Genomic DNA, 20,343 nt, shown 5'->3' on the forward strand with positions numbered 1-20,343 from the left:
GTGTGAGTTTTTAAATATTGAAAGGTGTTTGGCAGAGGCTCAAACGAGAGGGTAGGAGGCGGAAAAGAAAGGTTATAGAATTGACTTCAAGAAAGAAAATCGATGCTTGGCCTCTGCAGCCCGTGATCTGCACCATGGAAACCGAAATGGCAGAGTTTAGAGAGCCATAGATCACAACTGGTATAATTCCAATGTGTTTAGTTTGAGTGCTTTACTTTTTAAAGGGTCCACACTCTAATGGGAATGTCATCAGAAGCATTGAACTGTAGTGCATCACACTAAAAACCAAAGGGGAAAAAAAAACCACTGATTCTTCAAAGTCATTTCTAAAGTCAACTCTAAAGAGAATGAAAAGACATTTTGATCCTAGATTTTCTTTCACTCACATATATATTTTTTTTCTGCTGTTGTTGCTCAGATGTCCGTTATCGCAAACAGCCTTAATGCTCAATTCATTGCAAGCCACATAGTTGTCATATGTCTCCTCCAAACTGATACTCTGTGTTGTATTTGAAGTCAGCGTAGTGTGCACTGCTGATAAGGATGTCTCCAGTGTGACTTCCTGATAGTCGCTAAAAACAGTTTTTGGTTTTGTGAGTTTGGTTCCCGAAGCTCCCAGGGTGGATTCAGGCATCAGCCATGCCAACCGAGCTGGCTACTTCAGTGTGGAGATCGTTCTCCCCGGAGCTCGTTGTCATCCACAAAACAATAGTGGCTAATTCTAAATGTCTTCGGACAAAGAAGTGCATCATTTACACTTAGGACTGAGACGAAAGTTTAAAGCGGACCTATTATGCTTTTGTGCTTTCCTTTTTTTTGTACATGTAAAAGTAAGGTTTCAAAGCCCAAAGTCCACGCCTAAGGGAGAAACACTGTTCCTGAACTGCCTGAAACGCCTTGCTTGAAGTCCCGCCTTTTCTTCCGTAACATGGTGATGTCACCAAGTAACACATTTGGATAATAGCTGCCTAGTGGCTAGTTTGACACACTCTCAAACGAAGCTAGTTAGAGCGGAGCTGGAGCGGAGTCCGAAGGGTTTGGTTCGGTTGACCAATCACAACAGAGTGGGCCAGCTAACCAATTAGAGCAGACCGGGCTATTCCGGAGGGGCAGGAGCTCAAACACGGCCTGAAACACCTTGCATGAGGTCTTGGCTTTTCTTCTGTAACGTGGTGATGTCACCAAGTAATATATTTGCATGATACCTGCCCAGCAGCTAGTTTGACACGCCGTCAACAAAGGTTGACCAATCACAACAGTGGGCCAACTGACCAATCAGAGCAGACTGGGCTTTTCTACTAGAACATTAAACATGTTCTAGTAGAAACCCAAAATACAAGTATGCGCCTGATAATTGGCCCCTTTAAAAAAAAAAAAGAAAAAAAAAAGTATGCTTTTATAATTTTTTGAACTCATTTGGTATCATACATGGACACCACAAAAACCTTTTCCATGCACTTGTTCAGTGATCATCAATGCTGGAGTGGGTTTTATTTTCTCCTCTGTGTTCACACACTAATTGGAACACTAATTGTATTACTTTTTAATCCCTTTCCCCCCGCCACTCTCCGTATTCATGAGCTCTTTTTTGTTTCCATTTGGATTAGAAGGAAAAGCTAAATTGATTATGCCATTATCGCAGCAATTGCTGGAGGGTGCAGTCAGAGACCACAAATGCTTTTGAAACTTTAATTTCTGATGCTGGTATTACTATCATCAGACCTGTCACAACCGGCTCGAAAAACATACAGTACCGCGCAGCGCGCTACTTTTACTGACGTTAAGTAGAACAGAATATTTAAAGGAACAGTGTGTAACATTTTGGGGGATCTATTTATAGAGATGGAATATAAAATTAATAACTATGTTTTCATTAGTGTATAATCACCTGAAACTAAGACTCATTGTGTTTCTGTTAGCTTAGAATGAGCCCTTCATATCTACATAGTGAGCTGGTGATCCAGGGTGAGCGGGAGTCCGCTATGTTGCACCGCCATGTTTCTGTACACCACACCACTAGATGCCGCCAAATCCCACACACTGTACCTTTAAGGAAACACTGACTTTAGAGGCCAGCCCTCAGCATTTGAAGGATAATTTTCTGAATCTTTCAAAAGTAGCAGTATTTTATTTTTGGAGTACCTCGGAGGTGGATAAACAATACCCTCTGATTCATCAATGTGTTCCCATTAAATAGCTAAAGCAAGCTCAATGTCCTTGTGGCAATGTGCTTTGTTTGCTATGTAAGATCATCTTTTTTGAGTCAATATGAAAAGTAAACTAAAGGTACAGTGATTGTGGCAGTCAGCTAATTTTGTTGAGAAAGTCTTTTTTACTCATGTGCCACTGTTCCCAAAGGTAAAACAGAACATTTTGTGTCCGCACTATGATTACACTAAGGAGCTATGACCTTTGCACGTGTGCGGCTGTGTGTGTTTATTCGACAGGTACGGACGGTGCGCACAGATGAAGCACGGGGCCTGCTGTGGCTGATGGAGGAGGAGGCGCTGCAGCCCGGGGGGTCAGAGGAAACCCTGTTGGGACGCCTCTTTAGCTACTACGGACCTGCTGAGGGCGAGAGTAAAGGCAAGGAGAGGACAAACACACGCACACATACACTCAGCGTTAAACTAATACAACACATCACAAGCATTCTAGTTGCCTTTACTGTGAAGAAATGGACTGACAATTCTTATTTGAAGAATTTCCAGTGTATCTTTTAACCCTCAGAGATCCACAATAGACTTATTTTTATAGATTAATTTGAGATGCAGCTCAGCACTGTGTCTCAAATTGTTCTAGTCATTAATCAGAACATGAATGAATAAATGAATGAATTAAAATAAATTGTGAAAGTGTATAAGGGCTAAGAATATTATGATAGATGCATGATGGCCATTCCCATGCTCACTTATGTCTCATACATTTTGTTGACACCATTTGTTACACAGATTTGCTGCTAAATTTAACCATTTTTTAAAACTTGACAATTGATAAAAATTATCAATAATCCCTCCAAAATACCACATTAAGACACCAAGACCTTGAGGAACACCGTAGAAAAAGCCATGCTGTGATTTGTTATCAAAAACTTTAGACATTTGGAGATTTCTGCAAGAATTACATTTTTCTGTGATTGCATGGCGAGTACTTCTGTTCTGGAAACTGCTCAGATTATTGTCTTATTGTTGATTTAGCTAGCTATCCATCCTCTGAATGCCCTAGGTCTCAGGTTTGTGATTGTAAAGTTTCATGAGACTGTGATTATCCTAGAAGTCACAACAGATCATTTTACACAGTGAGGTCAAGTTAAAAAAAAATCTCACTTCAATGAAAAGGCTACTATTGGGATTATTATCATCACACATGAATACAATGGCAGATAAAAAACACATGAAATCAGAGGGCTCATTGGATCCACAAGAGTCTCAGCTTCCCAGTGATAACCTATTTATGCAATTCCAACACTGTTTAGGGACCCCAGTATGCAGAAATATTCAAACACACCATTTTAGAAGAGGCAAAATTAACACATTTATACTGCATTCAAAAAATTGCATGGTTTTTGCCCCAAACTGCATGAGCTTATCATAAAGTAGGCATGTCTGTAAAGGGGAGACTCGTGGGTACCATTAGAATCCATTTTCATTCACATATCTTGAGGTCAGAGTGTTATTTAGCCTCCTTCCCAACAAGCTATTATGACATTGTTGTTATCAATGCATTCCAATGCATATCTAGTTTCATATGATATCTGTATCTTTACTCTAGCTCTAAAACTGAACCTGCTACAGCATCTGAAAGACAGTAAAGTTGGTCGGGATCTCCCGCGGGTCTCAGAGGGTTAAATAAAAAGCTTATGTGAATATTTAATCCAAATATAATTGACTTTATATTAGTATTAATGATGTTTCCAAACCAATAACATGGTGCTTGGTGTGAACTTTCCTCTCTGTTGTTTTGTGCCATAGTAAACTGTATTGTATCACGGAGAATAGGCTCTTCATCTGGATATAATATAACGTACACAAAGCATTATCTGACAGATTGACTCTAGAAGAGTCATAGAAATCCTTTATGTGCATGTTGTTGGCAACGTTGACTACTGTTGCTTGCCAAGGTTACAGCTTATAGAAATGATCCTATAGAACTCATGAAAAGTGTTGGTTCAGCCTTCCAACAACAACAACAACAACAGCTGAAAGCTTCTCGTTCCTACTCTTTATATAGGCCAGATTTCTTTTTCATAGTCTGCCACATGAACAACTAGGCTGGGAACAGATTGTCTTTTGTTATCACACTGTATCCGTAAAGTTTATGTAGGTTTGCGACAGCCTGTGCATACCAGAGTAATCAAGACAAGATGAATCTTTGATAAACCCTCCATGCAGACTGTATAAACACTTTCCTAAACTCCCGAAGGAAGACTTCTCATTTTTCTCATCTCTCTGCATTTGTACAATCTCACACCACCTCCTCCATTTACATCAGGTCACACTTTCCTCTTGAAGAGCGAAAAGGATCATCACTTCCTGTTGGGCCACAGCCACGGGACCGACTGGGTGGAGTATGACGCCTGCGGGTGGCTGAACTACGCCAAGCAGAATCCTGCGTCTAGCAATGCTACGAACCTGCTGCAGGACTCCCAGAAGTAAGAGTCACGCTTGAAGAGGAGGAGGGGGTGGGTTATCATATGAAGTATTACTTTTACAAAAAATTTTAGGCTGAAGTAGTGCATCTCTTGCAGGAAGATCATCAGCGCGTTGTTCATGAGCCGAGCGGCGGGAGCCACTGTTCTGTCCGGTTCCATTGCGGGCCTCGAGGGTGTTTCCCAGCTGTCCTTGCGGCGGGCAACTAGCATGAGGAAGACCTTCACCACGGGGGTGGCTGCTATCAAGAAGAAGTCCTTGTGCATCCAGATAAAGCTTCAAGTGGTGAGAGGAGAGGATGGAACTATGTTTTTATATATGAGAACGCTTCTACAAAACCCTGGAGTGTGTTCACAGACAATGTCTTTTTAAAATCCAATGCCATCCTGTTTTTTTCTACAATATCTGCACATGGCCTTGCTATAGCAAATAAATGATGGTTAAAATACGGTTTGGGATGTTAACTGTGAGGTGTCCAATATAATAATGCCCAGGAATACTGGACTGTTTGCTCCCCAAACCTGATACTTAGAATTATAGCATAAATAACCACATGAGAGGACAAGCTAAAACAACACACAATACCAGAATAACCCTTTGTATAGTATTCGTAGACGCAGTATAAATATGCACATGTACATATATATCTTTAATTCTAGATTGTGTTTAAAATTTCCAGAAGGACATGAAAATGTGTGTATTTCTCAACAAACATTGGTAAAAACTGAGCGATAAAGTAACACACGTACACTTAAAGTTAGGCTTTACGAATTGAGATGATCAATTGAAATGTTTTATTATCTGTTTCCAGTGTTGTCATAGAATTACTGAGTTCTTAAAGGGGAACAATAGCCAAATTAAGAATTCCAGTATGTTATTTCCATGGCCTAGTAAAGTTCAATCAATATTTGTGAACATGAGCTACTCTCTCTCAAAGCCAGAAACCAGAGACCAAAGTCTCAAACTTGTGATGTCATAGGGTATAAAGTCTGTAGCTGCTCCATAGACAATGAATGGGAGGCTGATTTTATGGACCCACAAAATGTTTGTTTTCTTTTTTTATACCCAAATGAGCTTTATTATATTGTAGTGCTCTCAAGTTGTGAAACAGAAAATGTTCCCCTGGGTGCTCTCAGCATCATCTAGAACATCTCTCCCTATTCATTGTCTATGGAGCAGCTCCACACTTTATACCCTATGAAATCACAAGTTTGAGTTTTCGCACTCTAGTTTTTGAATTTGGTTGAGAGTTGTTCATGTTTGCAATTTTTTTTTGGGCTGTCTTCAACCATGGGAATAACATGTACGAATTTTGAAAGAAGGCGTAGTTCCCCTTTAAGTGCTTGACAACAGCAATCGTGCAGATTTAACCTGCATGTGGCTATTAAAACACATATTTGCCGTAAATTCTTACTAAATGTAAAATTGTAAAGTGTGCATGTCAGAAACAGTATGCATAGCATTTGGTTTTCTTTAAGTAAAGAAGCTAGGCTACTGATGAATATGGAAGATATTGCATCGGCGTCCCTAACCCTGCTCTGTATTTCCCAGGATGCTCTCCTCGACATGGTGCGGAGGTCCAGGATTCACTTTGTTCACTGCATATTGCCCAAGGCAGATGCCCTCAAGGCTCTGAGCGGATCCCTGTTCAAAGGAGGGGAATGTGAGGCTCAAGGGGAGACTGGAGATCCCGGCTTAATGCAGCTAGATGTAGCCTTGCTCCGCGCTCAGCTGCGTGGCTCCAAGCTGCTGGATGCTCTCCGGATCTACAGGCAAGGTGAGGAGGCTGCCTAACGCACATACTAAAGGACAGGCATAGACCTTTTTTTTCATAGGGTCCTTCACAAAATATCTAATCTAATGTTGTTATTCGATACCGTCCTTCACAGGTTACCCCGATCACATGGTGTTCTCTGAGTTCCGACGACGCTTCGACGTGCTGGCGCCGCACCTCACCAAGAAGCACGGGAGGAATTACATAGTGAAGGACGAGAAGAGAGTGAGTCAATCAGCGAGAGAGGAGGACGCGCAGCTCCGCCAGTGGGGCCCGAGCACAGTGAAGATTAATGTTGTGAAGAGGCAGCTTCATTACATCTGGCCCTGAGTTGTCAGCAGTCAGCTGACAGAGAAATAAACCCCTCATTCATCAGAGCCATTGTAATGATCTAATCAACTTAACCTTATCAGTATCACGCCTGTTAGAGAGGCAGATCGCTAGTGTGGCTTAGAAAGTGCCTCGCTGCGTTCAAAGCTACAAAATACCATTCAAGAAGATGTACTTATCGGGTTTTGTAATCTGGGTATTGGAAACTATAGGATGCCGAGGATTTTTCCCTGTTGTTTTGACAGTACCGGTGCTTTTACATCTTTAGTGCTTTTGTTTTAAAGTTAGGAATAATGTTGGTGCATTGGTCCTCTGCAGGAGAAGCCCTGGTTGAAGTGCAGTGGAGAGAAAAAGTTTGTTTCTAAAGAGAAATGAGAGAGAGAGAGAGAGTGAAAGAATGGGGTTAAGGGAGAGAAAGCTCTTTTTCCCCTGTGTCCATGTTTTGTGGCTGAGTTTCTGTGGAAACGCCAACAAACAAAAGCCCCTCAGTGCTCGATGGCAAACCTCTCCTGGTGTAATCTAGATGTGGTCTTTCAGGCTGGAGGCTGAGACAACAATACACCTACAGTATACAGGCGGGTAGATGGACAGGGAGAGGCTCCGGGCTGGCTGATGGTGCACCCTCTGCATCGGCTACATGTGTTCAAAGCTGCAAGAGGGCCACCAGGGGGGTCATGAGGAATGCACCAAGAGCAGGTGGATTATGGGGGGGGAACAAGTTGTAATTGGTTTGTGGTTGGGAGGTTCAAACTTTTCCCGTGCTTACTGACTTTCAAAAACACAATCCAGCTGGGAATGGATGTGAGAAAAAAGACGGGGGGAAACTGCACTGTACCATTAGTTCAGCATGGCAACTTAGGGGAACTGTGGACTACTGAAGTGTTGCGGTGTCAGTAGAAGTTCCCTCTGGATATCCAGCAGCAGTTGAAAGTGTGTGTTTGTGTACATGTGTGCCTTTACCCAGGCCGTGGAGGAGCTACTGGAGTCCTTGGATTTGGAGAAGAGCAGCTACCACATGGGTCTCAGTAGGGTAAGTAACGCCACCGCATCTCAAACAAAACTAAAACAGCTTTAAAATGATTGAATAAACCTTTGCTGTGAATCTCCGCCAGCTTCGTCTCCTCTCAAAGCTCAAAGCACAGAGCTGCGGTACAAGGCTCCTTTTATATCCTTGTATTTTTCTACTTAAAAAGACACTCGCTGTCTGCGGGGAGTGTGTCTTTCATTACACCTGTCCCTCTTTGAGGTTTGTTTGTCATCCTTTTTTTTTGGAGCGTTTCCAAGCCTTGCCCCCTCCTTCCAGTGTCGTTAGCCACCGGTGGCTACCCGAGAGGCGTTTTCTCCACCCTGCCTCGCAATTCTCTCTTTCTTTTCAGGTCATTAGAGCAAATTCTCGCAACTGATGGCCCTCTTTGTTTTTCCCCATGACCGTTGTCAAGTAATCACAGTAAACACTTGCCTGGCACACCGAGGTCTAATCCTATCAGCCGGGAAAGTGGCCATCAGCCAAGACGGAAATCAAAGGAGACAATAATGTAGGAACTCGTGCTCCCAGATATGGCTGCGCCGTACAGGGCCCCCGTTTTTAAAAACACATGACACGAGAATGGTTTTGAGGCAGCTTCACATGGAGTGTGAAATGGGCTCCGAAGTAGACAAGCACAGTTGGCCGTTCACAAAGCATTCCAGTGGCATCCTAGCAACCTGTCTCAACTCGCATGCCAATTACGCCGGCCCCGTGTAACCTTACCGCACGGCTTTTGACAGAAAGCCACGTGTCTAAAAAAATATGCCTCTGATGATGACAAATAGCTTCTGCTCAAGCAATTTGAAAAGTAATATTCACCGATGTCATTGAATGCATCACTCCTCCCTGCTGGTTTGCAGACTTAAAGCTGCTCCATCATTTCCAGCTTCTGCTTTGTTAACAAATCACATATGGATTTGGTAATTTAGAAGGCATTTGGGACTTATATGTGTAGAGAGAGAGACCTTGGATGGAGACAGTCCGTCATCCATCTATGTTAATGGCTCGCTGCCATCATATGTGGAATGCATTCACAGTGCCTAATCCCTCTGAGGTACAGTATAGACGGGCCGTGACGTGATCTGCTTTACACTAGCTGTTTACCTGTGTTTTACCTTTGGCCCAGATTAGAAACAAGACAAGGCTGATTGTCCGAGATAATAACTTAATCACAGCTTTCTTACTTAGATAAGACTCACTTGTCCGTGGATTACACTGCCTCCTATTGATTTGCTGCCTCAGTGCACTTATTTACTTTTTAAATCAGTTCTGTTTTATGTTTTTTTCTCGAAAGCAGGGCCTCTAAATCCAATTTCCCCCCCGGCTAAAATAAGCATTACATAATCGCTCAATAATGTTATCCTGTGCTAATGAGTTTAATTTGATTTTTTATGTGTGTGTGTTTGTGTTTTGTTGTAGTTGTTCTTCAGAGCTGGCACCTTGGCTAAGCTGGAGGAACAGAGGGATGAGCAGACCAAGCGTAATCTCACCTTGTTCCAAGCCGCCTGTCGAGGCTACCTGGCACGGCAAAACTTCAAGAAGAGGAAGGTAGGCGAGATGTAAAGTCAGTCTAAGCCCAAAACACAAAGTCATCTACACTGTATTAACTATCACATCCAAATCATCTGAATGAGAGAAAATTAGGGCTGTCAAAGTTACGCGTACGTAACGCGTTAACGCAAATTTGCCACTAATTTCTTTAACACAAGGTTGAACACAAGGTTGTAGCAGGCTCAGTTTTAAAGCTAGAGTGAAGATACTGGCATCATATGAAACTAGAAAACCTGAAGAATCTACCGGTAACCATGTCATACAAGCTTGTCGCAAAATATGTTAAATTACGCTCCAAACTTATGCTAAATTTTGGCGAGGAAAAACTGGCATGGCCATTTTTAAAAGGTCCCTTGACCTCTGACCTAAAGATATGGGAATGAAAATGGGTTTTCTGGGTACCCACTAGTCTCCTCTTTACAGAAATGCCCACTTTATGATAATCACATGCAGTTTGGGGGACACTGACACACTGACAGCTGTTGTTGCCTGTTGGGCTTGAGTTTGCCACGTTATTTTGAGCATATTTCTATGCTAAATGCAGTACCTGTGAGGGTTTCTAGACAATATTTGTCACTATTTTGTGTTGCTAATGGATTTCCAGTAATAAATATATCCATACATTTGCATAAAGCACACATATTTGCCCACTCCCATGTTGATAAGAGTATTAAATACTTAACAAATATCCCTTTAAGATACATTTTGAACAGATACAAATGTGCGATTAATTTTCAATTAATCGCAATTAACTATGGACAATCATGCGATTTACTTTTTATTTATTGACTCAATTAATCATCTACTTTATTCTCCAAGTTACAAACTTATTTCATCATACATTATAAATGACTAAAACAAAGAACATAATCATCATATGTAAATCCAAAAGCAGTATTTTTACATGAGGGGTAAAAAAGAAGGAAGAATAATAAATAAATAATTAAATAGCCAAACAAACGGACAAATTAAAAATAATAATAACACTACTACTACTACTAATATTACTAATACTAATACTAATACTAATACTAATGGTAAGCAAATAAGTGGGTGGAAAATACATGAATTAAGATGATAATAATAATGATCAAAAAGAAAAGAAATACATAATATTATAATAAGATAAGCACTAACAAATTAATAGGTAGATGAAAGCTGATTGTGAGACAGTAATATAAAGAGGATCATTATAATGAGAGAAAATCAAATGGATTTACTTTAATACATAAGACTCAAGTTACAAATGCAAAAATAAATCTGAGACTTGTGAAATCGACCAAAGAATGTATCAAGGTCCATTTAGCAGCTTAGCTCTTTTTTCAAAACAAAGTAGGTGAAGAATGTGAGCCCCAAAGGCCTTGTGTTGCGTAGGACTCCACCACGAGTTGAGAGTTCCTTGTTCTGAGCTAATTTTAGTGCCCGTTTGCTCTGCTCTTTGGGTAGATCTAACCCGCTCTGCTGTAAATCATCAGCTAATTATAAATTTGCTCTAAATCTATTGCCCCCCTATTCACCTCCTGTTCCGTAATCCATCCAATCAGCTCTCCCAGGGGGACGTTTCATTGCGACACGTCCATTTCTGTGGCGTTTTATCAAACTGCTTTCCCCTGTCAAACATACTGCTGACTCACACGGCCATCTGCTCCTCCCATCTTCCATTTTTCTCCCAGCATGTGATGGGTCCATCTCTCTGGACCTCATACATGTCCTCTTGTGATGTATGGAGCCCCGCAGTCCTTCTCCCTTTCTGTGATTACTATTTAAGTGAATGTGCCGCCTCAGCTGGCTAGTGATGAAGCAGCAGAAACCGAATCAACATCGCTGCTCTCCATCCAGCGTGACACGCTGTTAGTGTGTAGATATCTTGTGTATGATGCCGGTAAAACTATTGAAATTGTCATTTTTGCAATAAGCAAAATCAATATGACCTTTTTTTTATTACAGCTCTCTCTTCTGTTCTGTTTTTACCATAAGAGTAATGGACGTTGGTTGAAAACGGCGAGTCAAGAGAGGCCAATGTATGTTCTTTATTAAGTTCAAAGGTCATTATTCATACAGTGAAGCAGGCTAAGAGCACGGTGGTTCATAATCTGCGAGAACTTGAAGTAAATCAACAGCGAGGAACCGTTCAAAATTGCTAGGCAACTGTGCAATTACAAAAGTCATTAGCAAAGAGGCAGTCTTTTTCCCTCTGCCCCCGGGTGCCCCCTATCTCCTACAAATGCACCTATAATAGAAAGATAGCTTTATTTTCATTTTATCTTGTAATTACATTGCTCTTAAACTCAATGGATGGCAAGGTAAGATGTAACCTACAATTATGGATGCGACTGGATGTGACCGTAGATTTATAGATGCTTATTTAAACTGTGCACATGATTATGCATGTAACTGTCATGGCCATAACCAAGTTTTTCCTCACAAAATCAGTTAATTCAATTCAATCTCTATACAGCAGGGAACACAAAATATCTCTCACATATCTTTAAAGGAATACTTCAACATTTTTGGAACTATACATAATATTTTGCGGAGAGACAGATGATGCCATGTTGTCATGTTCGTATGATAAATATTAGTGGTTCAACAAGCCCACGGATCATTTTTTGTTGCGTTTTTTTTGGTTTCGGTTTGTTTTACACATATAGGACATGAAAAACATAACCATTTCCAATGTGTTTGAACTCCAAAACATATAAATAGGTAGTTTGTTTGATAGTAATTAATGATATTTCTATATATATATGAAGCCATAAAACTGATTTCATACATGAAATAAGGCCCGGTACTTAATGGTCAAGTAGACCTATGTTCAGATAATGTCTTCTATGTCTCTGGCAACTCTTCAAATAATTGTCAGGCCTGTGTTTAATAGTGGTGGTGCAACGGTTCAACAAGCCAACGGTTCAGTTTTTACATCGGTGAACGGTTATGGTTTGGTTTTGCATCCCTAGTCAAAATGAAGCTTTACCTGCCAGCAGCTGGTTATCTTAGCTTAGCATTAACACTCGAAACAGGGTCAAACAATCAGCCTGGTTCTGGCAGATTGTAACAAAGTCCGCTTAGTGACTGCACCGGGCCCAGAAATAGTTTGGCACATAATCCCCCCGTAAAACCACTACATGTGTCGATTTTACACTTTTTTACAGGTTTTTGTATGGTGTAAACAATAACGTGTTAATTAGTGAGCTTTAGAAGTACTCGTATGCAAATTTTGTTACCTTTGGACATATCCAGTGTTTTCCCCAAAATCGTATTCCTTTAAATGTAACTTATTATAACTAACAAAATTTGCTAAAAAACTAAATCTCAAGGTGATTCTTATGTCATTTCTCATTATGAAATTGTAAATCAGACCTTTTAGTCATTCCCACAGTGTAATTAAAATAACTTATCATCTGGGAACTTCAGATTCCACATCTGTATTAAAAAGAGCCCAGCAGCAACTTCTTTCTTATATGGTCTGATTAAAGCTAAAACATTAGTTATGACATTCTGGAAGAAGAAGGTAGTTCCCACTTTTAAGCTGTGGCTCAATTAATTGGCCGATACCCTTCACCTTGGAAAGATAAGGTTCTCTCTGAATAATAGAGAGTCACAATTCGGTGAGATCTGGCTGCCCCTCATCTGTTACTTAAGAAACAACCCACAGAGGACACTCTTCTTGTATTACTTTTCACCTTTTCTTTTTATAATTTTCTATTGCAAACTTTTTTTGTCATATACTACACACTGAGCAGAAGGGAAGGAGGGAGGGTTGGTGTTTTAAGAGTCGATGTATCCTTATTCAAGTTTGTATGATGTCTTACAAAAAGTTATTCCTCATTTTTTGTGTTTTCCTACGAATATCCAGCAACACGTTACGAATGCCCAACAACACTATCAATTTACGCTCGTTACATGCACACAGTCTTTTCAAAATAAACCTCCGTCTTCACAGGAAACAACATAGTTAGGTTTAGGCAACAAAACAACTTAATTAGGTTTAGGGAAAGATCGTGGTTTGGGTTAAAATAGCGTTAAATGGCGTTACTTAAAGCTGCAGTGGGTGGAAATGCAACAAATATGATTAAAAAAAGTTTTTTTTATAAAACAGTCACTATATCCTGACAGTAGTGCATGAGACAGGTAATCTGAAAAAAATCATGTGCCTTCGGTGTCCTCCGGTCCTTCGCGGCGTATATACAAATTACAGTGCATTACTTTTTTAGGTATAGCTATGACCAGAGAATGAGAACAGTCTGTACATATACATTTTGTTGCTGTTGTTGTTTTTTTTATGTTGGATACCATCTGTTATATTCGCTTTGTTTCTCTTAAATTAAAAGAAATTACTTCTCATGTCCTACATTTTGTAACCCTTCTTTAATAAAACTCACTTGAAAAAAACAAAAAACAAAATGTATAATTATATCAGAGAAGACAACAGATGACTGATAAGATATTTGGATTATAAAAAAAGACATTCAGGCCGAGCAATATCTCATGCTTCAAAACGTCTTTATCATATGTAGCCTAGAAAAAGTAGAAATCCAAGCATTTATTATTATTAGGTCAATATCTGCAGTTAAGTGTCAGACTGAGATGTGAAAATGTGTATTTCTCAACAGAAATCAGAAGTGAAGAGTCTAGTTTGCTTCCCCTTGCTTTTCCCTTTTTTTAACACCTGTTCAAGCAACCACAGTATGCTAGATGCATTACTATTCAATTGTCACATGTGTGGTACACCGTCTGTCCTTGCAATGATAACCTGAAAGGCTATTCTTCCCCGCTGAATCTCATTCTGCTTATATTATTCCTGATTCAATTAGTCGCCACCGGAGTAATGGAACAGAAGCAGGGCTGTGGAGCGATTTTCATCTCCCCTTCTCTCCGTGATTTGCAGAGTGTGTTGCGGTTCAATCTTAGAATAATCATCACATAATAACATCCACTTGCGCCTTTGCCGTTACCCCGTTATCCCTTTGTGAATATTGATAGGGCTCCATTGCCTATTGCGCTGTTTTGAATTAGCCAGTCTTAGCAGGTACAGGAGATGATACTTTGCCTCCGGAGCAGTGCCCGATGAGTTCTGGTGACCTGCTGGATGATGTATATGGATGTGACAGATAGTCACAAGTTCCCTTGATTGATATTCCCTGGCATGTTAACCTTGTGAAGCTCTGCCAAGCCCATGTGACATTAAATGACAAAACCATAATTTTTCTTGTTTTTTCCCCCCCCTCTTTCAACTGTCTCCTCAAGGGGACAACGTGACATTTTGAAAGTCTGTTATTTTGCCTCAGCAGGCACTCACCGTACTGGGAGGTTTGTCCTTCAGGTACCCTACAGATGTTTTCTTTTGTTATTTACATTGAAATCAGTGTAAAGCAGCAATCATAAGCTAGTTTTAGCCTAGTAATACCATACCTATTCATTGCAACAGTGCTCACTGAATTATATATATATCTTTATCAGACAGCGAGATACATATATACAGTATATCTCTTCATTTGAAACATGCAAACCCACAGTTCCATATCGAAGAAACATGAATACCTCCCACTGTAAAGGCGTGGATAGGCTCTGCATTGGTATGAGATACATTTATTTAGATCAGAGGTCCTGCAGGGGGGTCTCGAAATTTTCTTCTTCTTATTTTTATTTATTTATTTATTTTTAATTTTTTTAATTTTTTAATTTAAATTTTTTTTAATTTTTTAATTTTTAAATTTTTAATTTTTTTTTTTTTTTTTTACAATTGATCTACTCACTGTACCTTGCACATGTTTAAAATAAAAACATGAATATATGAAACTGTGTATTATTTGAATAGCTTAGTATTGAATGCACAATAACAAGGTACATTTATACATGGCACTAGGCCCAGTTTAATATAAAACACAATTTTATACAATATATATAGTAGGGGGTCCCTGCTCCATCTCTCCATCAGTTTGGGGGTCCTTGGCCTGAAAAACATTGAAGACCCCTGCTTTAGATAGTTAGATACTTTAAAAACTGAGCCCCTACAACCTAAAAATTGCAAGTTGCAAGCTAATGCGTTAAAGAAATTAGTGGCGTTAAAGCGAATTTGCATTAACGCGTTAACTTTGACAGCCCTGATGCTAACCCTGGACTAACCTGTTTCTATTGTGAAGTTTAAAGAATAACTTCGCTAAAGCAATGCACCTGTTAATTCTAGCTTGTTAAAAGCTGCATTATTGTGCACTTGACACTGAAACAGGAACCTGTTTCTATTTCAATCTGTACACATTTTGATGCTCAGCTTCCAGTTTTTTTTATTACCAATGAACTGGTGATTTCTTCTATTCGTATTGAACTGTTGCTCAGAGGGATCATTGTCTCTTTCTGCCCTTTCAATTATCTGTCCAATTGAACCACTGCACAGCATTTTGTTCTCCATGTACAAAACAAACCCTTCATACACTTTGTACAACCTAAAAGCATGAAAGACCACTCAACACAATTATGAGTAGTCCTCTCAGCCATCTGACTGAACCCAATCAAGCTTTTGTGGAAAATTTGTTTGTATTTCAGCATTGAAACATCATTTCATAAGATCATGATAATGATATTAGCCAGGCATGACGGACCAATAGGTTCCTTATTAGGCAAAATGCATGTAATCAGAGTCGCCGTCCTTTAGCAAGGCATTATTTCATGTTAAAGAAATCCCCTGAACATATAAGTGATCGCTTCAAAAGTGGGATCAAAGTGACATCAGGCGGCGCTGCAGTCATATATCGCAGTCTTACATATACACAGACATGCCTGCATACATATACATGCGCACACACTAAAACACATGTTTAACTCTAATGGAAATGTAGAACATTGAGGAAGAGAATGGAAACACGCTTTTGTCTTAATCTTGGCTCACAAACCTTAATTCACATCACACCGTCTCACAGCTGTCACACCCTCTTAATGTGACGCAAATACCAAAAATGTTTATCCACGGTGTTCACGCAGTATAATCTTTTGTTTGTTTTTCTATTCATCTTAGACTAAATATGACAAGTGAGACCCGTTTAAATCTTCTGCTGCATTTTGCTTCATGTTAAGGCTTTCACTGTGTGACAAATCCTAATTGGTCATAGAGAGTACCTTCAGGGCGAAATGTACCTGATGCTGAGAATTGCGTCGCTCTAATTGGGTTTGCCCGTAATCTGCTGCTGCTGGAGAGCCTCATGCATAAGCAGCATGGAAATCGTGTAATACTTGGAATTAGCTGCCAACATGTTTGATTTAATTAATCAAAAATTAGCTCCAAGCCTTGGAACACGCTCTGCAGAAAGTCTCCAGAGGAGGCTGGCAAGTCCTGGGTCAGCTGTGAGAGCCCATACACAGGCAATATAACATGAGGATGAGGGATGACATGTTTTTCAAATATTGCTCATCAGTGGCGAGGAACGTATGGCAACAGTAGATGAGTTCTGTCACTTTATTCCACTGATTAATTAAGATTTTCTTTCATTTCTGGCATTGTTTCATGGACCTCTGGACACTGCTGTCCTGTGATATCTGTGCATGACATTATCTGTTTTCATATACTGCATTTATAGAGGACCTATTATGCCTATTTTCAGGTGCAAACTTGTATTTTGGGTTTTTTACTAGAACATGTAGAACATGAAAGAACATGTACTAATTTCTATAACTCATTAATGCAACTTGCGATTTTTAGGTTGTAGCATTTTTTCAGTTTTGAAGCTAGAGTGAAGACACTGGCAGCATATGAAACTGACAGCTGTTGTTGCCTGTTGGGCTTGAGTTTGCCATGTTATGATTTGAGCATATTTCTTTATGCTAAATGCAGTACCTGTGAGGGTTTCTGGGCAATATTTGAAATTGTTTTGTCTTTTTAATTGATTTCCAATTAGAAATATATACATAGATTTGCATAAAGCAAGCACATTTGCCCACTTAAAAACTTGACAAATCCCTATTTAAAGTACATTTTGAACGGATAAAAAATGTGTGATTACTTTGCGATTAATCGCGATTAAATATTTTAATCGATTGACAGCCTTAATTTACATGCTTTAATGTTAAAAAAATGCTTTTCTTTTCTCATACCGGCTGTGCTGCAGCACCTCTTTTCACCCCCCTGTCTGAAACACTCTGTTTGAGCTCCCCCCACCAAAAAAGTCCAGTCTGCTCTGATTGGTCAGCTGGCCCACCCTGTTGGGATTGGTCAAACAAATCAAACTCTTTAGACTCTGCTCCAGCTCCGTTCTAACTAGCTTTGTTTGAGGGCGTGCCAAACTAGCCACTAGGTAGGTAGTATGCAAATGTGTTACTTGGTGACATCACCACGTTACGGAATAAAAAGGCGGGACTTCAAGTGAGGCGTTTCAGGCAGTTCAGGAGCAGAGTTTCTGTGCGGGAGAGTAACTCCCTTTAGCGTGGACTTTGGGCTTTGTAGCTTTACAGACCTTTTTCATGCACAAAAAAACTATATAACACACTAAAGGAAAGGGAAAAGCACAAAAGCATAATAGGTCCTCTTTAACACCATGTACTGAACACATTGCAGCAGTAAACCAGCAGTGATTATGAAGCACTTATTTTTATTAGAAGATCAATTTACAGATACTGTAATAGTAATATTACACTACCATTCACTCAATCTGTGTATGTCTGTGTTTTAGATTCAGGATCTAGCAATCCGATGCCTCCAGAAAAACATCCAGAAGAACCGCGGCGTGAAGGACTGGCCATGGTGGAAGCTCTTCACCACAGTCCAGCCCCTCATTAAGGTCCAGCTCACCGAGGAGCAGATGCGAGGCAAAGACGTGAGGAGGCCTTTTTCTGTGCGATGCACCCCACCCGATAGATCCCTCTCAGTTAGACAGTCCACTGTAAAGATGCACTACCTGCCACTGCAGCATGGAACTTCCTGCTATTCATTTTTGATGTCTCTCGTACAGTAATACTTAATATTTCACAGTTTTACCTGTAACATTACACACAACCCATATAGCTGTGTTCTCTATGCTCCAGGAGGAGATACAGCAGCAGAAATCGAAGCTCGAGAGGGTGGAGAAGGAGCGGAATGAGCTTAGACTGAACACGGATCGATTGGAGAGCAGGGTGGGTCCCTTCGCCTGTGGCAATGCATGCTGGGAGTTAAACTCTTTCATTTCTTACTTTGTACAAGAACGGTGGCAAGTATTTTGTAGGTTTGTATTACATCCTGTCTGTGTCTGTGTGTGTGTTCGTGTCCAGATCTCAGACTTGTCGGCAGAACTGGCTGATGAGAGGAGCACCAGCGAGTCGGCTTCCCAGTTGCTGGAGACTGAGACTTCAGAGAGACTCCGCCTGGAGAAGGACATGAAGGATCTACAGGCACATATGCACACACACACAGATATAAACACATGTCATAATATTTAAAAAAAGAAATTCCAATGTCAGTGTGACTGACAAGCTCTTGTTTTGACGGTGGTGTGTGAATGTGTGCATTCCAGGTTAAGTTTGACGCCATGAAGAAACAATTGGAATCACAGGAGATGGAGTTGATGGAAGCTCGGCTCGTGAAAACATCAGAGCTCAACGGGGAGATGGACGATGACGATGATGCTGGTTAGTTGACTACAAACTGTTAGTTGTCATTTGCAAGGTGACACCAGAGACCGTTATCCATCCGTGTGTTTAAAGAGGACCTATTATGCTTATTTTTAGGTGCATACTTATATTTTGGGTTTCTACTAGAACATGTTTACATGCTTTAATGTTAAAAAAAACATTATTTTTTTCTTACCGGCTGTGCTGCAGCACCTCTTTTCACCCTCTGGACCTATTCAGACCTGGTATGAGTGATCGGATCACAAGTGGACAGCTTTAAATGTACCCAAAATGTACCCAAATTCACAAATATGAAGGATATTACTACTGACATTCCTGTAATATTACGTCACAATGTCTGCAGCTATTTGCAGGTAGAGCGGGGAAGTGAGATCAGATCACAAGTGGTCTCTGGAGGTGCATGTGGAGACGCATTCTAATGCCAGGTGTGAACAGGCGTATTTAAAGCTGTCCACTTGTGATCCGATCACTCAGGTCTGAACAGGGCCTCCGTCTGAAACGATTGGTCAAGCGAACCAAACTCTTCGGACTCCGCTCCAGCTCCACTCTAACTAGATTTGTTTGAGTTTGGCTAGTGTCAGACTAGTTGCTAGGCAGGTGTTATTCAATTGTGTTACTTGGTGACATCACCACGTTACAGAAGAAAAGGCAGGACTTCAAGCAAGGCGTTTCCGTGGGGGAGAGTCACTCCCTTTGGTGTGAACTTTGGGCGTGGTAACTTTGCAGACATTTTAAATGCACAAAAAACGATATATACTATATACTATATAACACACTAAAGGAAAGGGAAAAAGCACAAATGCTTAATAGGTCCTCTTTAATGCTTTGCCCAAGAAATTTGAGGAAGAAAAACCCTTTTCTCTCTCTTTGGAATCATAATCTTTGGCCATCAGTGTTTTTAAACATTTGTTTTCAATTCCCTAATTAATTGGCCCCTGTGACATTTGCAGCGGCTTGCCAAGACCTGCCTAATGGGCATGTCAGCTCAGGTCAGAAGCATAATTTACTGAACCGCTCATACCAGCATTATGTGCACAGTTTGAAAAATCTCTCCTATACTAATTGTAGCTGCGGGAATTAGCGGCTTTGTTTGACCGTTTCGGCAGGAGACATGGCAGCGAGACTCGGTCACATCTTGCGTAATGCTATTAAGTATATTTTCCAAGTTTGAGGATTTACCGCTAGGGGATTAAGATGTTCGCTCCCAGGCATACAACTAATGCCTGTTGCTGATTGGTCTCCACCTGCTGGGAAAGAGGGCTCCCGCTGAGAGCATATTGTCCACGGGACTTTTTTTCTTTCCACCTCCCCCCTTCAACCCACCTCGGCAGACAAGCCATTACAGAGCATATCAGAATTCTTAGATGAATGAGAAAATAATCGTTGGGGATCAGAGCCGGTGGCCCTGCAAGTTG

At 40.5% G+C, this 20,343-nt stretch overlaps 1 protein-coding gene across 1 annotated transcript in view; it reads left to right on the top strand.

Moving 5' to 3' along the window:
* Positions 1–20,343, top strand: part of LOC141752542 (unconventional myosin-XVIIIa-like) — a 90,801-nt gene that overhangs the window by 39,395 nt on the left and 31,063 nt on the right. Inside the window, exons 15-25 of the mRNA XM_074610557.1 lie at positions 2,448–2,586; positions 4,492–4,651; positions 4,748–4,934; positions 6,201–6,426; positions 6,539–6,648; positions 7,718–7,783; positions 9,200–9,328; positions 17,992–18,135; positions 18,344–18,433; positions 18,569–18,688; positions 18,811–18,925. Coding sequence (XP_074466658.1) covers positions 2,448–2,586; positions 4,492–4,651; positions 4,748–4,934; positions 6,201–6,426; positions 6,539–6,648; positions 7,718–7,783; positions 9,200–9,328; positions 17,992–18,135; positions 18,344–18,433; positions 18,569–18,688; positions 18,811–18,925 — 1,486 coding nt within the window. The remainder of the gene's footprint in view (positions 1–2,447; positions 2,587–4,491; positions 4,652–4,747; positions 4,935–6,200; positions 6,427–6,538; positions 6,649–7,717; positions 7,784–9,199; positions 9,329–17,991; positions 18,136–18,343; positions 18,434–18,568; positions 18,689–18,810; positions 18,926–20,343) is intronic.

Source organism: Sebastes fasciatus, chromosome 16, assembly GCF_043250625.1.
Source record: "Sebastes fasciatus isolate fSebFas1 chromosome 16, fSebFas1.pri, whole genome shotgun sequence".
Lineage (NCBI taxonomy): Eukaryota > Metazoa > Chordata > Actinopteri > Perciformes > Sebastidae > Sebastes > Sebastes fasciatus.